Here is a 19,517-nt window from a genome sequence, read left to right as displayed (position 1 = left end):
CCATAAAAAACAAGACGCAATTAATTTAGTTGGAAAAACTCAAATAATTGAGGTCAAATAATTTCAAAAGTAGCAAAGGAGCATCGATCGGACAAAGGAAGGAATATGGCCAAACCCCTGTTAATTTGTTGATGGCCTGCCCCACATAGATCTTTAATTCCAGTGTGATGGAAAATTGTTCTGAAACCCACCCCTTGCTTCCTGGAAAATCAGACAGAACAATGACAAGCAACATCATTCTGGTGTTTATCACTAAACCGTCTCCTCTTGCCTCCGCAGACTCACGATGCCAAGTTGCCACCGTGAAGTGATGCCTTATTGTGGGCCAGGAAGTTATACGTAGCGCCTTTGGCAATATTTCCCCTACTACATTGCACTGAAATGAAAAAATAAAATGAAAATCGCTTATTGTCACAAGTAGGCTTCAAATGAAGTTACTGTGAAAAGCCCCTAGTCACCATACTCCGGCGCCTGTTCGGGGAGGTTGGTACGGGAATTGAACCGTGCTGCTGGCCTGCCTTGGTCCGCTTCAAAAGTCAGCTATTCAGCCCTGTGCTAAACCAGCCCCTGACGGTCATAATTATACGCGACATAAAACCGTGTGCATTGCTGGAAAAAAATGTTCTGCATTCACGTGAGATATTCATAGAATCATAGAATTCACAGTGCAGAAGGAGGCCATTCGGCCCATCGAGTCTGTACCGGCTCTTGGAAAGAGCACCCTACCCAAGGTCAACACCTCCACCCTATCCCCATAACCCAGTAACCCCACCCAACACTAAGGGCAATTTTGGACACTAAGGGCAATTTATCATGGCCAATCCACCTAACCTGCACATCTTTGGACTGTGGGAGGAAACCGGAGCAGCCGGAGGAAACCCACGCACACACGGGGAGAACGTGCAGACTTAGCACAGACAGTGACCCAAGCCGGGAATCGAACCTGGGACCCTGGAGCTGTGAAGCAATTGTGCTAACCACAATGCTACCGTGCTGCCCTATAATTAATGACATATTGGTGTATTCTGCTCATTAGCCTTCAAATTCTAATGTGTTGTACTGTTTTCATTATAGATACGCTAATGAATCGGAGAAGTGCTCCCCCAGGTAATGCATGGTGACAAACATCTACAGGACAGCCTGTTTCGTGGCACATTTCTGTCAGTTCGGCAGTAGCGCTACTGGGGAATGTCATAGCTCTCATCCATGGGATATTACATTCCATATACTAATTAGGAAATAAGTGATAGGTTCTGAATCATTGCTGAATTTAGCAGTGTTACTTTCTTCGCCGAAGTCCCAAAGATTAAGAGAGTGATGAAACGAGGCGCATCTGTCCATCGAGCTGTCCGTGTGCCTGCCTGTGCCTCAGTCATAGAATCACAGAATTTACAGCGCAGAAGGAGGCCATTCTGCCCCTCGAGTCTGCACCGGCCCTTTCAAAGAGCACCCGACTAATGCCCACGTATCTACCCTATCCCCGTAACCCAGTAACCCCCACTTAACATGTTTTGAACACTAAGGACAAATTAGCACGGCCAATCCACCTAATCCGCACATATTTGGACTATGGGAGGAAACCAGAGCACACGGAAGAATTCCACGCAGACACGGGGAGAACGTATGGAGGGAAAATCTTATGAGGAAAGGCTGATGGACTTGAGGTTGTTTTCGTTGGAGGGAAGAAGGCTAAGAGGAGACTTAATAGAGGCATACAAAATGATCAGGGAGTTAGATAGGGTGGACAGTGAGAGCCTTCTCCCGCGGATGGAAATGGCTGGCACATATGGAGGGGACATAGCTTTAAACTGAGGGGTAATAGATATAGGACAGAGGTCAGAGGTAGTTTCTTTACGCAAAGAGTAGTGAGGCCGTGGAATGCCCTACCTGCAACAGTAGCGAACTCGCCAACATTGAGGGCATTTAAAAGTTTATTGCATAAGCATATGGATGATAATGGCATAGTGTAGGTTAGATAGCTTTTGTTTCGGTGCAACATCGTGGGCCGAAGGGCCTGTACTGCGCTGTATCGTTCTATGTTCTATGTTCTATTAACGTGCAGACTCCGCACAGACACTGACACCGCCGAGAATCGAACCTGGGACCCTGGAGCTGTGATTCCATTATTCCAACTTTCCATCTATCCATTTGTCGTCATATATTGTCGTCCGATTGAGTAATCGAAGCAGAGAAAGCCGACAATGCAGAAGGAGGAAATTCGGCACTCTGAATGAGCAACCTACCGTGCCCAATCTACCGCACTATCCCAATAGCTACATAAAACTGCACATCTTTGGGCACTAGGAGGCAATTTACCATGGCCAATGCACCTAATCTGCACACGTTTAGACACCAAAGGATATTGATCATGCCAAAGCCACCTAACTTGCGCACCTTAGGACTGCACAACGTGTTAAATTGTTGGTCCCGACGAATCTTTTCTCATTTTTGTCATGATATGTCACCTTTGCGTGACATATAATGACAAAAATGTTTTTGAATATTTCACCCTCCATTTTCTTCAATCACTTGTCTACATTAGAGAAACCTAGGCTGTTTGGTGAGGTTTTACTAATTACAAATTTATGGCCTGGATGAATGCAGCCCCCAAACTGCACAAGAACGAAACAATGCTTCCAGTACCGAGGGAGGCCATTCTTCCCATCTAACCTGCATCCATCCTCCGAAAGAATACACTACCTCGGCTCACTCTGCCGTTCTATTCCCTTAAAGCCGTACTCTCATTTACCTTGAACATCATCAATACGTTCTACACCATGCAGCACAATGCATCCTCATTGCTTGCTGAATACTACCATAAACATTCACCCTGCTGCATACGAGCAGTATTTGATGATTCGCTGAAGCGACTTTCGGATAAGCATTGCATTTCAGGATCCAAAAACCTTTCCTAACTCGCCATCATTCCGCATTATCCTCAGAATCCTGGTTGATACGGCCTCTGGGATTCTACTGGTCTGCGTCTTGAGCCTCGTCAATGGATAAGGCTTCTCAGTCCTCTCAGCTCCTGATTCCAAATAGAAGAATACTCTCCAAATATCAATACCATGTAGCCCACCACTTAATCTGTCATTGATAAGTGCCCCAGATCTAGATTTGCCAAGAAGGGAAAATATCCAGCCTGCGTTACAAAGTCGGGGTCCATAAGAATGTGTACACCCCGATGTGTTCACCATGCATTATAATAAACTACTGGGAATGGTGGCGTGACATAGAACATAGAATACAGGACAATACGGCATACTTCAGGCCCCTCAGCCGACGATGTTGTGCTGACCATTTATGCCAATCTAAGATCAACGTGACCTACACCCCTTCAATTTACTGCTATCCATGTGCCGGTCTAAGAGTCGCTTATATGTCCCTAATGACTCTGACTCCACTACCTCTGCTGGCAGTGTATTCCATGCACCAACAACTCTCTGTGTAAAGAACCTACGTCTGAAATATCCCCTATACCTTCCTCCAATCACCTTAAAATTATGTCCACTCCTGACAGCCATTTCCACCCTGGGGAAAATTCTCTGGCTATCCACTCTATCCATGCCTCTCGTCACCGAGTGCACCACTATCAGGTCACCTCTCCGCCTTCTTCGCTCCAGTGAGAAAAGCCCTAGCTACCTTAACATTTCTTCATAAGACATGCCCTCCAGTCCAGGCAGCATGCTGGTAAATATCCTCTGTACCCTCTTCAAAGCATCCACATCCTTCCAATAATGAGGCGACCAGAACTGGACTTAATATTCCAAGTGTGGTCGAACTAGAGTTTTGTAAAGCTGCAGAAAAACCTTGCGGCTCTTAAATTCAATCCCCCTGTTAATGAAAGCCAACACACCATTCGCCTTCTGAACAAACCTATAAACCTGGGTGGCAACTTTGAGGGGTATATGTACGTGGACCCAAAGATCCCTCTGTTCCTCCACACTTCCAAGAATCGTGCCTTTAACCCTGTATTCAGCATTCAAATTCAACATTCCAAAATGAATCACTTCACATTTATCAAGGTTGAACTCCATCTGCCACTTCTCAGCCCAGCTCTTCATCCTGTCAATGTCATGTTGTAATCTGCAAAACCCCTCAACACTATCTACAACTCCCCTAACCTTCGTGCCGTATGCCTTCTTGACTACCTTCTCCACCTGTGGTACCCCTTTCAGTGACCTGTGGACCTGTACGCCTAGATCTCTCTGACTTTCAATACTCTTGAGGGTTCTACCATTCACTGTATATTCCCTACCTGAATTAGACCTTCAAAATGCATTACCTCACATTTGTCCGGATTAAACTCCATCTGCCATCTCTCCGCCCAAGTCTCCAAACAATCTAAATCCTGCTGTATTCTCTGACAGTCCTCATCGCTATCCGCAATTCCACGAACCTTTGTGTCATCTATAAACTTACTAATCAGACCAGTTAAATTTTCCTCCAAATAATTTCTATATACTACAAACAGCAAAGGTCCCAGCACTGATCCCTGCGGAACACCACTGGCCACAGCCCTCCAATTACAAACGCATCCCTCCATTGCTACTCTCTGCCTTCTATGACCTAGCCAGTTCTGTATCCACCTTGCCAGCTCACCCCTGATCCCGTGTGACTTCCCCTTTTGTACTAGTCTACCATGAGGGACCTTCTCAAAGGCCTTATTGAAGTCCATCTAGACAACATCCACTGCCCTCCCTGCATCAGTCATCTTTGTGACCTCCTCGAAAAACTCTATCAAGTTAGTGAGACACGACCTCCCCTTCACAAAACCATGCTGCCTCTCACTAATACGTCCATTTGCTTCCAAATGGTAGTAGATCCTGTCTCGAAGAATTCTCTCCAGTAACTTCCCTACCACTGGAGTAAGGCTCACCGGCCTGTAGTTCCCTGGATTATCCTTGCTACCCTTCTTAAACAGAGGAACAACATTGGCTATTCTCCAGTCCTCCGGGACATCGCCTGAAGAGAGTGAGGATCCAAAGATGTCTGTCAAGGCCTCAGCAATTTCCTCTCCAGCCTCCTTCAGTATTCTGGGGTAGATCCCATCAGGCCCTGGGGACTTATCTACCTTACTATTTTTTAAGACGCCCAACACCTCATCTTTTTGGATCTCAATGTGACCCAGGCTATCTACACATCCTTCACCAGACTGAACATCTACCAATTTCTTCTCTTTGGTGCGTACTGATGCAAAGTATTCATTTCGTACCTCGCCCATTTCCTCTCGCTCCACACACAGATTCCCTTGCCTATACTTCAGTGGACCAACCGTTTCCCCGGCTACCCTCTTGCTTTTTATGAACGTGTAAAAAGCCTTGGGATTTTCCTTAACCCGCTCTCAATTTTTGTTCAAAGCACCGCCATGCAGTTCCTGCGATAAGTTTGGTGAACCTTTGTTGCAACAACACTATGGACATTCTGTGTTTTGAGACGCGACGTTGCAAAACTGCATACAGTGACTACCGATGCGGCCTCACCGCGCGGATCCAACACAGCTTTAGCAAAGCGTCCTTACCCCTGTAGTCAGACCGGCTGGACATAATGGCTAACGCGCCATTCGCCTCCCTGATGGCTGCTGAATCTGCTCAGCTTTCAGCGACGGAAAGACGAACAATGGAAACAGGTGGAGGCTATTCGGCTCTCATAGCCTACTCTGTCATTCATTATGATCATCTCTAATCATCCAACTCCATAGCCTGGTCCCACAGTCCACCCCCCCCCCCCCATTTTATTCGTGCGCTTCCACCCAAGTGCTATTAGTTCACAGCTTCTTGATAAGAGACAATGTTTTGGCCTCGGCTACTTTCTGTAGTAACGAATACCACGGGCCGACCACTCTCTAAGTGAAGACATTTCTCTTCATCCAGCGGCGGGGATCGATCCCGTGTCCTCAGCGCTGTGAGTAAGCATGTCTAACCACTGTGCCATCCAGAGCGAATACAATCCGAACCGACTCAATCTCTACTGATACTCCAGTCTTAGCATCCCAAGAATTAGTCAGATAACCATTAACTGCACTTCCTCTGGAGCAAGAACATTCTTCCTCAGAAGCAGACCAAAACTGCACACAACATTGCAGGTGTGGCATCGCAAGACTTGAGAAAATTCGAATTGATCCAGTAGTCGAACCTGTCTCTGGGAAGGTCATTTAACTTCGTTTCTGCCTGCTTCACCTCTATGCTTACCTTCTTTCCTGCCTGCTGCACCTGCATGCTTACCTTCTGATACTGGGGAACGAGGACACAAATGTCTCGTTGCACATTCCCGTTTCCTGATTAATGGCAATTCGCAAAATAATCTGCCTCGCCGTTTCTACGAATGAAGTGGCTAACCTCACTTATTCAAATGATACTGCATGTACAATTTATTTGCCCGATTAGCCAACTTGTGCAACGCACATTGAAGCGTCTCGTCATCCTCGTCACACCCCACCCTCCAACCCAGCATAGCGTCCTCTGCACATTTGTAGTTCCCTCGTCCAGGTAATTTATATATATTGTGAATAACTGGGGTTCCCGAATCCTGCAGCACCAAACTAATCAGTGCCTGCCATTGGCGAAAAAAAGACCCATCTATTAATCTCCTTGTTTCATGTCTGCCAGTCAGTTTTCTATCCATCTCAATACGCTACTGTTAATTCTGCGTGCTTTAATTTGCACCTAAATATTCTTCTCTGGAACTTTGAGGAAAGCCTTCTGAAAGACCAGATAAACCACATCCACTGGCTCCCCTTAATCAATTTTACCAGTTCAACTATAATGTATGTATTATACTTAATAAGCGTACTTTAACCAAAGTAAAATTATTTGTCGTCGATGGAAAATAGATATAACCTCTGCCTTTACTTCGCAGCGTCCTCGAAGAGAAAAGGTATTATCGGATTTTGTGTGGCTGGATTAATATTCGCCGTGATCGCAGTTTTTGTTGCAAATCATTATCGGAAATCTGGATATGTTTGGAATCGAAAAGGTACGAAACTAGAAACAAGTTTTTCACTTTATTTTATAAATTTAGAGTACCCATTTCTTCCAATTAAGGGGCAATTTAGCGTGGTCAATCCACCTGCCCTGCACATCATGGTTGTGGGGGTGAAACCCACGCAAACACGGGGAGAATGTGCAAACTCCACACGGACAGTGACCCACAGACGGGATTGAACCTGGGAACTCAGCGCAGTGAGGCGGCAATGCAAATCACTGCGCCACCGTGCTGCCCTAAATTTTCACTTTCAACCGCATTTTTACGCCATGGCATGAATCAAATTCTGCAACTACGACCTAGATATGATTGGGAAATGTAGTGGTGGAGTAATATTGTCACTAAGCTCGTAATTCAGAGACCCAGGGTAATGCGCTGGGGACCCGGGTTCCAATCTCACCGTGGCACATGGTGATGCTTTAATTCAATTAAGTAAAAAACCAGGAATTAAATATGGATGTCACTGTGCCATAATGGTTATCACTGCTGTCTCACAGCGTCATGGTCTCGATTTCAATTCCAGCCTTGGATAGCATCTGTATTGAGTTTGCACTTTCTCCCCATGTCTGCATGGGTTTCATCGCGGTGCACCTGTTCCCTCCCACTGTCCAGGATGTGCAAGATGGATTGGCTATGTTAAATTGCCCTTAGTGTTCAGAAGGGTGTGTAGCTGAGTTTAAGGGGTTATTGGGATAGGGCGTAGAAATGAGCATGGATAGAATACTCTTTCAGAGTGTCGGTGCAGGCTCGAATGGCCGAATTGTCTCCTTCCGCTCTGTAGGGATTTGATGTCTCTATTAAAAGTCTAATGACCACCATTGTTAAATGTTGTAAAATACCATCTGGTTCACCAATGAAGAAAATCTGCCGCCTTATCCAGTCTGGCCTGCATGAGGCTCCAGATTTACAGCAACGAGGTTAACTCCTAAATACCCTTAAAGGGTGAAGAGGGACTGGGAACAATCGTTGGCCTAGCCAGTGATGACCACGTCCGATAAACAAAAAACGTACTGTTTAATTATGAACGCCAGTTTCACTCGTGTGCATGGAAGGTTAATATCACTGGCATTAATTCTTCCTGATTTTTATGGTTGCTAGCCCGCCCGCTATATCCGTCATGGATCAGTTACTTGAAGGCTTCGGGATAGGCGACATCGGTCTGGTTGAAAGTCAGGTGAAAGTGGCACATCAGAAGGTGCCAGATCGGGCGCCATATTGAAATCCAACCACTGTATTTCTTCCAGTTTTGGGAATCCATCCGCTATCCATGTGCTGCACGTGGAGATTGCATTGCTGCGGCAATATGTGGTTGGATTATCCTCGCCATTGAATCATATAATTCCTGCAGTGCAGAAGGAGGCGATTCGGCCCTTTGAAACAGCACTGCACCCAAGGACACTCCCCCGCCCTGTCTCAATAACACCATTAAATAAACTACAGATTTTGGACTGTGGAAGGAGCCCAGAAAACCTGGAGAAAACCCACGCAGATACGGGGAGAAGGTACAATCTCCACATAGACACTCACCGAAGGTCGGAATTGAGCCTGGGTCTCTGGCGCTGCGAGGCAGCAGTGCGACCCACTCTGCCACCATGCCGCCCTAACACAACCGCGTTCCCTTTATGTGTACTCAGGAGAGAGCTCTCGAGATAGCACACCCATGACCATCCCCTCATGCTTTCGCAAAGTTTTTGTAGCTAGTGCAATTATCGCTGGACATATTCACGAAAACGTATGACAATATGTAACCATACAGAAAACTATCGCTCTTTCAATTTTAAATTGTAATGTCGCGTGTTCTGTCAACTAACTGTAATACATTCCTATTTCACAGGAAGTCGCATTCAAAACCTGCAGCCACTAATTACCAACCAAGAGGAGCCAGATCGCAGTGACGAGGATTCCTCCATCTAAAAGGTCAACGGAATTAATAACACAACAGCATTGATGAAGTCCTCGACAACCCCCAAATCTCCATGGAACAGAATAGGCCTCTCAGTATTGTACTTGTCAGAGAGATGTGGTTACGTTTGGGTGAAAACAGCTGTTTTAGCTCCCGTGAAATATAATCATCCCCCCCCCCCCTTTCCCTGGCGAACAGGTCCTACTTGCATGTAGCAAATGTTGACTAAAATATCTGTGCACTTCTGTGCAGTAAATTTTGGAACAAAGACCATGAACAAAGGCAAAGGAACAGGCCTTTTGGCCGTCCAAGCCTGCACCGACCATACTACCCGTCTGAACTGAAACCCCCTACCTTTTTTGCGATCATATACTACCATTCCCATTCTATTCATGTGTTTGTCAAGAGTCTCCGTGAGAAAGTCACCATCGTATCTCCTTCCACTAGCTCCCCCAGCAGCGAGTTCCAGACTCCCACGATCCTCTGTGTAAAACACGTACTTAACGTACTGCAATTGTTGTGACACCCTGGACTCGAGCTCGAGCAAATTCCAGACCCACTTGTACTGAGGCAGCATAAGTGGATTGATTAACAATTCAGGTAAAAATACCCAAATTCTTTGGCTCATTGGCTGCCCAATAATTACAATCATGAGGTTTGTAATCTTAAAAGCCATTTATGTTTATTCGTCACACGAACTATAATGAACCCTGCAAAAAATAAAACTGGTTAACTATTTCCTAACTTTCCAAGTTAACTTACCTCCCTCCCACCCTCTGCACACATACAGTGGACAAACATAGGGGGGGGGGGTGGAAAGTGGTCAACATAATAACCAAAGGGAAACACGTCTTTGTTTCAGATGATGGTTTTCGCACACGTTCCTTCATAGCAAACTTTCTCCTCAGCCATTAATGGTCCTCTCCCTAGAGTCATTCATCCAGGTTCTCTGCAATTCAGAAGTACCGAAGTCGCAGCCTTTCTGGAGAGAGTAGCACGTCCTGGTATTTGTTTGCAGCCTGACTGATTTTATTGTAGACAGATTCATTCAGATATGCTGCAGGTTCAGAAACGCAACATCCACAGGCTTCCAGGAGAGGGACACGGAGCAAACGGAGTTGGAGGTTGTCTGTAAGCAGCCAGGAGGCAAAGCTGGGACACTGAGAAGCATTCCACTGAGATAGGAACCAATCACCACCCGTTACCGTGCAGGTAACTGCCTGTTCATTGGACACCAGTCAATCAATCAAACCGAGCTCCCACTGCATCTGCCCCACCCCATCTCTCTATTTCGTGCCAACGAGTCTGATGCCCCCGTTCAAATCAGCAGGAACTAGCATTCTCTTCGGTATCGTGTGCTCACTGATGCTTGACTTAAAGATACATGTTCATTAATCCTACTTCACTTAAAGACTATTTACATTTATAAGGCTTGGGCCAAAATTCATAACGGAAAACAAACATTTAAATTGGGAAATTAAGGGAATGAACGGGAAGGATAATGAATTACCAGTCTGAATTACATCTGAACATGCGCGAAGTCGGACAAAATGAAGATTACGCAGCAGTAAAATGACCAATATCACATAATATGCAGGCTATATATGTACGTATAAAGCCACAGAACGTGACATACGCTTCACACGCCATTGGAATCTATTGAGTCAATATGCTCCATGCTCTGTAGTCCAGAGGCAATGTGATGCGGCTCTATTCGTAGGCAAATAAAGTTTCACAGCACATAAAAGACTCTTCAATATATTATGGCTGTGGCTGTCATGAAGCATCTACCTATTCAATTCCCATTTTCCAGCACTTACTCCGCAACCTAGGATGATATGGCGTCACCCCCCAATCAAGAAGTGTTTCCTGCACGCTGTCCATAAACTATATATAGTCGCAAAGACTCCTCGGTGACCTGTATACACAAATCAGGCTAACTTCTCAGTGTACCTTCTTTTTTTGTAAAATTGAATAATTCGCAGCTGCACGTCCCGTTATCGCTTCTGGGCAATTGTCTTCCGATATTAATGAGGATATTGAATGTTGTCAACAATTGAAATATCGGTGCAGGATATGAAGGTGGAAGGCCGCCAACTGGATGCGAAGGGACAACAGCGCCTGGCCGCCCCCCCCCCCCCCTACACGGCAGACTCAGAACCTCAGCAGCGATCCATTGCAGTCTCTTGTCCCACAATAATTCGACAACCTTCTCTGGATGTTGTGACAAAGTCAGGGGGAGAGGTCAAAGTGACCAGCAGTCCTGACAACCTGCTCCGCAGGATGAATAGGAAAGGCTCCACGCAAATAGAATAGAGTTGGCAAGACGAGGGGCAGCCCTGACGCACTCCTCACCCAAAGCGAAGGGGCGCCATGAGGGACCCCTTAACCTTAACAAAACACTCTGTGCTCTGGAAGTCGTGTCCGGGCGACGAAATGTTTCCCGAACCCGAACGTTTGCAGAGTCCCGAATAAATATTCGTGACCCACCATATCGAACGCGTTCTCATTGATCAAGGGACAAGGAGGGGCTCGACATACCAGCCTTCTGGAAACGATGGACCAGGTCCCGGACATGATGGATGTTGTCGTGGATCGTGCAGCCCGGGACGGTCTAGGACTGGTCATAGTGGGTCATGTCGTCCGGCACCGTGTCAAGGCACAAACACATCGCCTTGGTGAAGATTTTGTAATCCGCCCTGAGGAGGGAGACCGGCCGCCAGTTTTTAAGATGGCGGAGATCCCCCTTCTTGGGAAGCAAGTTAATGGTGATTCTGCGGCATTAAAGGTGCACCTCCCCTGTGGTGATACATTTCCCCCAAGACCCCCAGGTAGTCGCTCCCCAGGACGCCCTGAAGAACTCAACAGTCAGCCCGTCCAACCCTGGGTTTTGCCCCTGGACAGGCTGTCGAGGCTGCCGGTCAGCTCCCCTGGGCTTCTGGTGGTATCAAGCTTCCCGGCGCCCTCCGGGCAGATCAGTAGCAGGTCCTCCCAACATAACTATGCAGGCAATCATTGCCGGGCGGATCCGGGGAGATGAGGGCGCTGTCAAAGCTGTGCATCTGGACCCTGACCTCCTCCCGATCCGAGAAGAGGGATCCGTTGTTGGCCAGCAGTGTCACGAGCTGCTGACGGAAGTGCGCCTTTTTTCCAGCAAGTCGAAGAAGGGTGATCCGCGGTCCATGTACGACAGGAGACGGTTCCGCGGCCTCACATAAGCGCCCCGGGACCTAACAACTTGCAGGTCCCGCAGCGCGCCCTTCTTCTCTCTGTACACCAGACGCAGGGCCGGACCCTCATCGGGTGAACCGAGAAGTGACTCCCGGTCAAGCACCTCCTTTTCCAACTCCTGGACCCTGGAATTCCGCCTCTTTGTCGACCTGCTAACATATTCCTCACAGGAGGCGCGGACATGAGTCGTGCCCACGTTCCACCATAGCCTCAAGGAGGGGAAGCCACTCCCTTCCTTTTCCAGCTGGTTCAGAAGCGACGAAACGATCCCAGGAACCGCTCGGCGTCGAACAGCAGGTTGTTAGATTGTAATTGACCCCCCCCCCCCAGATGATGCAGTCGTCCGCGGCGATGGTGCCAAGATGAGTGGACACTTGCTCTAAGAACGTCGTCTGTTGATGGCCAGCCTGCGGATTGTAGACATTCACAAAGTGAAGTATCTCGCAGGCCGTCATGTGCAGCAACCGGCCTGGCACTGGCTCCTTGACTCCCCAAGATCTCCGGCTGCAAATGTGGGGCAAGCAAGGTATCCACCACGTCGAAACGCGAGATTAGGTGACTCATGTAAACGCCACCGCCCTCGCCATTCCAGGAGCCACGTGGCTTCATGTCCCGGAGCGGTGTGCGTTTCGTGCAGGAAGCACGCCGCATATTTCCCGTCCCGGTGGACTGAGAAGTTCTAGAACCTGCGGAGTGCGGCCCTGCTGCCGTTGATGTTGAGACTGGCTATGGTCACCTCCATGTCAGCAGTAAAGTGCCACTTTGACTGTCACCGTTTTGTTGTTCCGAGAGAGCTGGGCAGCGCGGGTAGTCTGTTCACTGTGGAGTTCGGCGAGGAAATATTTCAGCCAGCGCTGGTCAGCCGTATCTCCGTCTCCCGCCTCTTTAAAGTTGAGCAGCGGATTGTCAGACCACGGGTCGAGGGCTCGCTTTCGGCGATTGCATAGACATTTAAAAGCAAATCACTGCGGCGCTGGAATCTGAAACCAAAGAGAAAATGCTGGAATATCTCAGCAGATCTGGCAGCATCTGGAGGGAGAAAAAAGAGCTTACATTTCGAGTCCAGATTACCCTTTGTGCGTGTGTGTGGTATATATGCGTATCTTCGTGCGTGTGTGTGTACGTGCGCGTGTGTGTGTATGTGTATATATATGTCTGTGTGGTGCATATGTGTGTGGTGTATACGTGTATCTTTGTGCGTAATTGTGTGTTTGTGTGTCTATATGTGTGTGTGTGTATGTGTGTGTGTGTGTGTGTATATGTGTGTGTATGCGTATGGTGAATGTATGTGTGGTGTATATGTATATCTTTATATAACCTCAACATCCGTCATGTCCTCTCCTTGGTGAATACCGATGCAAAGTACTCATTAAGAACCTCACCTATTTCCTTTGACTCTAACGCATAAATTCCCTCTTTTGTCTTTGAGTGGGCCAATACTTTCTCTAGTTACCCTTCTGCTCCTTATATAGATTACATTGATGCTTTTCAAATTTAAAAAAAATAATAATTTACTAATTATTTCACGTAATGTCAATTAGAGGGGTGCAGTGCTCTGACTGAGATTTGGCAGGTCCGGGGGGGCTTACATCGTCCCGAATGGCTTCATCTTCAGACAGTGCACCCAACTGGAGACCGCATGGTTCTGTTGGAGCAGCAGTTGAATGCACTTCGGAGCATGCAGGTGGCGGAAGGCGTCATATATAGCAGTTATTTAAATGTGGTTACACCCAAGGTGCAGGCAGAGAAGTGGGTGGCCACCAGAAGGGGCAGGCAGTCAGCGCAGAAATCCCCTGTGGTTGTCCCCCTCTCGAACAGGTATACCCCTTTGGATACTGTCGGGGGGATAGCCTATCAGCGGAAAAGAGCAGTGACACCACGGCTGGCTCTGATGTTCAGCAGGGAGGGTCAAAGCGCAGAAGAGGAAAATTCATAGGGGATTCTATAGTCAGGGGCACAGATAGGCGCTTCTGAGGACGTGAACAAGACTTCAGGATGGTAGCTTGCCTCCCTGGTGCCAAGGTCCAGCATGTGTCAGACCGGGTAGAGGGCCTCCTCAAGGGGAGGGAAAACAGGCAGAGGTCGTGGTACATATTGGTACTAACGGCATAGGCAGGAAGTGGCATGAGGTCCTGCAGCAGGAGTTCAGGGAGCTAGGCAGAAAGTTAAAAGACAGGACCACTAGGGTTGTAATCTCGGGATTACCCCCTGTGCCACGTGCCAGTGAGACTAGAAATAGGAATGATGTGGAGATGCCGGCGTTGGACTGGGGTGAGCACAGTACGAAGTCTTACAACACCAGGTTAAAGTCCAACAGGATTGTTTCGATGTCACGAGCTTTCGGAGCGCTGCTCCTTCCTCAGGTGATTGAAGAGGTATGTTCCAGAAACACATGTATAGACAAATTCAAAGATGCCAAACAATGCTTGGAATACGACCATTAGCAGGTGATTAAATCTTTGCAGATCCAGAGATGGGGTAATCCCAGGTTAAAGAGGTGTGAATTGAATCAAGCCAGGACAGTTGGTAGGATTTCGCAGGCCAGGTGGTGGGAGATGAATGTAATGCAACATGAATCCCAGGTCCCGGTTGAGGCCGCACTCATGTGTGCGGAACTTGGCTATAAGTTTCTGCTCGGCGATTCTGCGTTGTCGCGCGTCCTGAAGGCCGCCTTGGAGAACGCTTACCCGGAGATCAGAGGCTGAATGCCCTTGACTGCTGAAGTGTTCCCCGACTGGAAGGGAACATTCCTGCCTGGTGATTGTTGCGCGATGTCCGTTCATTCGTTGTCGCAGTGTCTGCATGGTCTCGCCAATGTACTACGCTTCGGGACATCCTTTCCTGCAGCGTATGAGGTAGACAATGTTGGCCGAGTCACACGAGTGTGTACCGCGTACCTGGTGGGTGGTGTTCTCGCGTGTAATAGTGGTAACCATGTCGATGATCTGGCACGTCTTGCAGAGATTGCCATGGCAGGGTTGTGTGGTGTCGTGGTCACTGTTCTGAAGACTGGGTAGTTTGCTGCAAACAATGGTTTGACGAGGTTGCGCACCTTCAAACAACCGCGCAACCTCAAACTAGTGGCATAGGTTTAAGGTGCGAGGGGCAAGGTTTAGAGGAGATGAACGAGGCAGCTTTTTAACACAGAGGGTAGTGGGTGCCTGGAACTCGCAGCCGAAGGAGGTGGTGAAAGCACGGACGATAGTGACGTTTAAGGGGCATCTTGCAAATACATGAACAGGATAGGAATAGAGGGATATGGATCCCGGAAGTGTAGAAGATTTTAGTTTAAACGGGCAGCATTGTCGGCGCAGGCTAGGAGGGCCGAAGGGCCTGTGCCTCTGCTGTACTTTTCTTAGTTCTTGTTCTTTGTCCATTCACTCACTCACAAACACCACAAACACTCTCTCACACACATCCAAAAACACACACTAACATTTGCACTCAAAAGCACACACGTCCACACCGATCCACACACACATTCACAACCAAACACACTCACATATACAGATACTCACACACGCAGTCAGAAACACACACGTACTGAAATAGATGCACACGCTCATACGCAAAACACTAATACACAAAAACACACTGACACACAAATGCGCACACAGAAACTTACACACAGAAGCTCACACATAACGTCTCACACACATACTCACACTGTGACACCCTCACATTCACACACATGTACACACACTCTGACAAACACACATTCACACTCACAGCCACAAATACCCAAACAGCTTCTCACAAGTACACACAGAAACATATACTCACTCACACTCTGGCACAAACACACACACACATCCACACACAAATCCGCGCACTTACAAACAATAACACATGCCAGACTCCCAGAAGGATGTGGAGGCTGTAGAGAGGATGCAGAAGTGATTTACCAGGATGTTGCCTGGTATGGAGGGCATTTGCTATGAGGTGAGTTTGAATACTCTCGGTTGGTCCTCGCTGGAACGAAGGAGGTTGAGGGGCGACCTGATAGGGGCCTACACAATTACGAGGGGCATAGACAGCGTGGATAGTCAGAGACTTTTTCCCAGTGTAGTGGGATCAATTACTAGGGGCCATATGTTTAAGGTGCGAGGGGCAAGCTTTCGAGGAGGTGTGCGAGGCAAGTTTTTTTACACAGAGGGTTGTGTGTGCTTTGAATTCGCTGCTGGAGGAGGTGGTGGAAGCAGAGATGATAGTGACGTTTAAGGGGCATCTTGACAAATATATGAATCGGATGGGAGTAGAGGGATAAGGACCCCGGGAGTGTAGAAGATTTTAGTTTAGACGGGCAGCATGGTCGCCGCAGGCTTGGAGGGCAGAAGGGCCTGTTCCTGTGTTGTACTTTTCTTTGTTCAAATACTCTGGCACACAACCATACACACATTAGCAAGCAAACACACACATAGTGTAAAATACAGAAACACACTCACAGACTCTGATAAACACACACACAGAAACACATACACACTCACACAAGCACACAGACACACACGCACCCACTCACGCACACCTTCACACAAGAGATACAATCACACACATGCACAGAAAGGACAACACTTACCCATGATCACATGATGAAATGAAATGAAATGAAAATCGCTTATTGTCACAAGTAGGCTTCAAATGAAGTTACTGTAAAAAGCCCCTAGTCGCCACATTCCGGCGCCTGTTCGGGAAGGCTGTTATGGGAATCGAACCGTGCTGCTGGCTTGCTTTCGTCTGCATTCAAAGCCAGCGACACATACAGATACACACTCGAACTCACACACATTCGTACACACCTATGCACACTCACGCACAATTCCACACACCTACACACAAGTTCGCACAAACGCATTCATAAACCCACATCCAACATAACACAACAAATACACACATACACTTACGGACACAAACGTATTCCAAAGTTATAATAACTCAAAAAAAAACATTGTGAACTGAAATGTTTCTTGTACTGTCCCTTGCACGACATCATTATTGAACCCTATCGATCTCCACAAGTACCGTCAGCTCCAAACGTGTGCATTCAGTACAAACGGCGCTCATAATGCTTTCTGCAGATGAAGGAAAATATCTCAATATCCCATTAACATGTTTTTTTTAACATTCCTACTCGTTTTACTTGACTTCTGCACATGGTAAATCTCATTCTTCTGTTCTTCCCCCTCTTCATATATTGTAACCAAATGATCAGAGAAGAAAAACTGTTTGCGTTCAATAAAGATTCAGGAATACAGACAATGTTTTTTGTAATTCTTTCAAGGGGCGTGAGCTTCTTTGGCTAGGCCACCGTTTTTTATCTGTCCCTAATGGTACTTGAGAAGGTGGTGGTGCGCTGCCTTCCTGGACCTTCCGGGGTGTAGCTCCATGAGACAGATTTTTAATCAGTAGTGGATTGATGGCTTACGGAGAATCATAGAATTTACAGTGCAGAAGGAGGCCATTCGGCCCACCGAGTCTGCACCGGATCTTGGAAAGAGCACCCTACACAAGCCCACACTACCCTAGCCCCATAACCCAGAAAACTCATTCAAACAACACTAAGGGCAATTTTGAACACTAAGAACAATTTAGCATGGCCAATCCATCTAACGTGCACATCTTTGGACTGTGGGAGGAAACCGGAGCACCCGGAGGAAACCCACGCACACATGAGGAGAACGTGCAGACTCCACACAGACAGTGCCCCAGCCGGGAATCCAACCTGGGACCCTGGAGCTGTAAAGCAATTGGGCTAACCACTATGCTACCGTTCTGCCCTATGGCAGGGAGTTGTGGTTAAGGCCGTGATGAGATCAGCCATGGTGGTGTTGAACGCTCGAGTGGGTTCGAGAGGCTAAATAACCTATTCCTGCTCCAAGTACTTATGTTCTAAGAAATAATTATTACGTCTATTTCAACCTTACAGCTTTGGGCCTGCAGCTATGTAGGTAAAAGCATCCGACCATAAATCCAGTTTTCTTGAATAATAAGGGCATTTCTTGATTAATAATGGGTTCAGAGGTTATGGAGAGTTGGGGCGGGAATGGGGATGAGACAACAAGACGATGATGCGCAGAACCATAATGAGGCCTTTCCGCCCATCGAGCCTGTTCCGCCTTTCAATCACGACTGTTGTGTTTTTCGTCCCCAATCTCATGCCTCTTTCCCATAACTCCTGATCCCATTTATTAATCAAGGACATATATATCTCTGTCTTGAAGACAATCAGAGATTTGGCCTCCACCAGCCTTCAGCGGCATAAGGTTCCACAGATTCATCACCAACTTGCTGATGAAATTGATCCTAATCTTAGTTTTAAAGAATCGTTCAGTTTGGGCCAGTACACTCGGCTTCTAGTTTTTCCTACGAGTAGAAATATAATTTAATTTTTAAAAAAATAATCTTCATTGTCACAATTAGGCTTACATTAACACTGCAATAAAGTTACAATGAAAAGCTCCTAGTCGCCTGTTTCTTAGAACATAAGTACTAGGGCAGGAATAGGTAATTTAGCCTCTCGAACCCACTCTAGCGTTCAATACCACCATGGCGGATCTCATCACGGCCTGAACCACAACTCCCTGCCATAGGGCAGCACGGTAGCATAGTGGTTAGCACAATTGCTTTACAGCTCCAGGGTCCCAGGTTGGATTCCCGGCTGGGGCACTGTCTGTGTGGAGTCTCCGGCGCCTGTTCGGATAAACAGAGGGAGAATTCAGAATGCCAAATTCACCTAACACCACGTTTTTCGGGATTTGTGGGAGGAAACCGGAGCACCAGGAGGAAACCCACGCAGACACGGGGAGAACGTGTAGACTCCACGCAGACAGTGACCCATGTCAGGAATCGAACCTGGGAACCCTGGCGCTTTGAAGCAACAGTGCTAATCACTGTGCTACCATGCCGCCCCAAATCCTCTCCTCGTCCATTCTATCCAGGCTTCGCAGTATCCTGTAAGTTTCAAGAAGACGGCAACACGGTGGTTCGCACTGCCGTCTCGTGGCGCCTCGAACCCAGGTTCGATCCCGGCTCTGGGTCACTGCCCGTGTGGAGTTCGCACATTCTCCCCGTGTTTGCGTGGGTTTCGTCCCCACAGCCCAAAGGGTGGATTGGCCATGCTAATTTGCCCCATAATTGAAAAAAAATAATTGGGTACTCAATTTCTTTTTTTTTAAGTTTCAAGAAGATATCCCCGCATCCTTCTAAACTCCAACGAGTACAGACCCAAAGCCGTCAACCGTTTCTCATACGACAAGCTCTTCATTCCAGGGGCCATTCTTGTAAACCGGCTCTGAACCCTAAAAAACAAACTAGCACATCCTTCCTTAGATATGGGGCCCCTAACTGCTCATAATCCTGCAAACAACGTCTGCCAAAAGCCTTATGCAGCCTCAGATGCATA

The 19,517-nt window shown here is 47.4% G+C and overlaps 1 protein-coding gene across 6 annotated transcripts in view; it reads left to right on the top strand.

Annotated features, from left to right (window-relative positions):
- Window positions 1-9,625, top strand: part of LOC140404772 (scavenger receptor cysteine-rich domain-containing protein DMBT1-like) — a 169,010-nt gene extending 159,385 nt beyond the window's left edge. For all 6 annotated transcript variants that reach the window (XM_072493492.1, XM_072493495.1, XM_072493497.1 and 3 more), the window contains 3 exons: window positions 1,075-1,107; window positions 6,859-6,975; window positions 8,819-9,625. In XM_072493492.1, the coding sequence (XP_072349593.1) occupies window positions 1,075-1,107; window positions 6,859-6,975; window positions 8,819-8,898 (230 nt within the window). In that variant the 3' untranslated portion in view covers window positions 8,899-9,625. The remainder of the gene's footprint in view (window positions 1-1,074; window positions 1,108-6,858; window positions 6,976-8,818) is intronic.
- Window positions 9,626-19,517: the final 9,892 nt, after the last annotated feature.

The sequence above is a fragment of the Scyliorhinus torazame genome, chromosome 31, assembly GCF_047496885.1.
Source record: "Scyliorhinus torazame isolate Kashiwa2021f chromosome 31, sScyTor2.1, whole genome shotgun sequence".
Taxonomy (NCBI): Eukaryota; Metazoa; Chordata; class Chondrichthyes; order Carcharhiniformes; family Scyliorhinidae; genus Scyliorhinus; species Scyliorhinus torazame.
The sequence above is the reverse complement of the archived record's forward strand: the minus strand, read 5'-3'. Positions and strand labels throughout refer to the sequence as shown.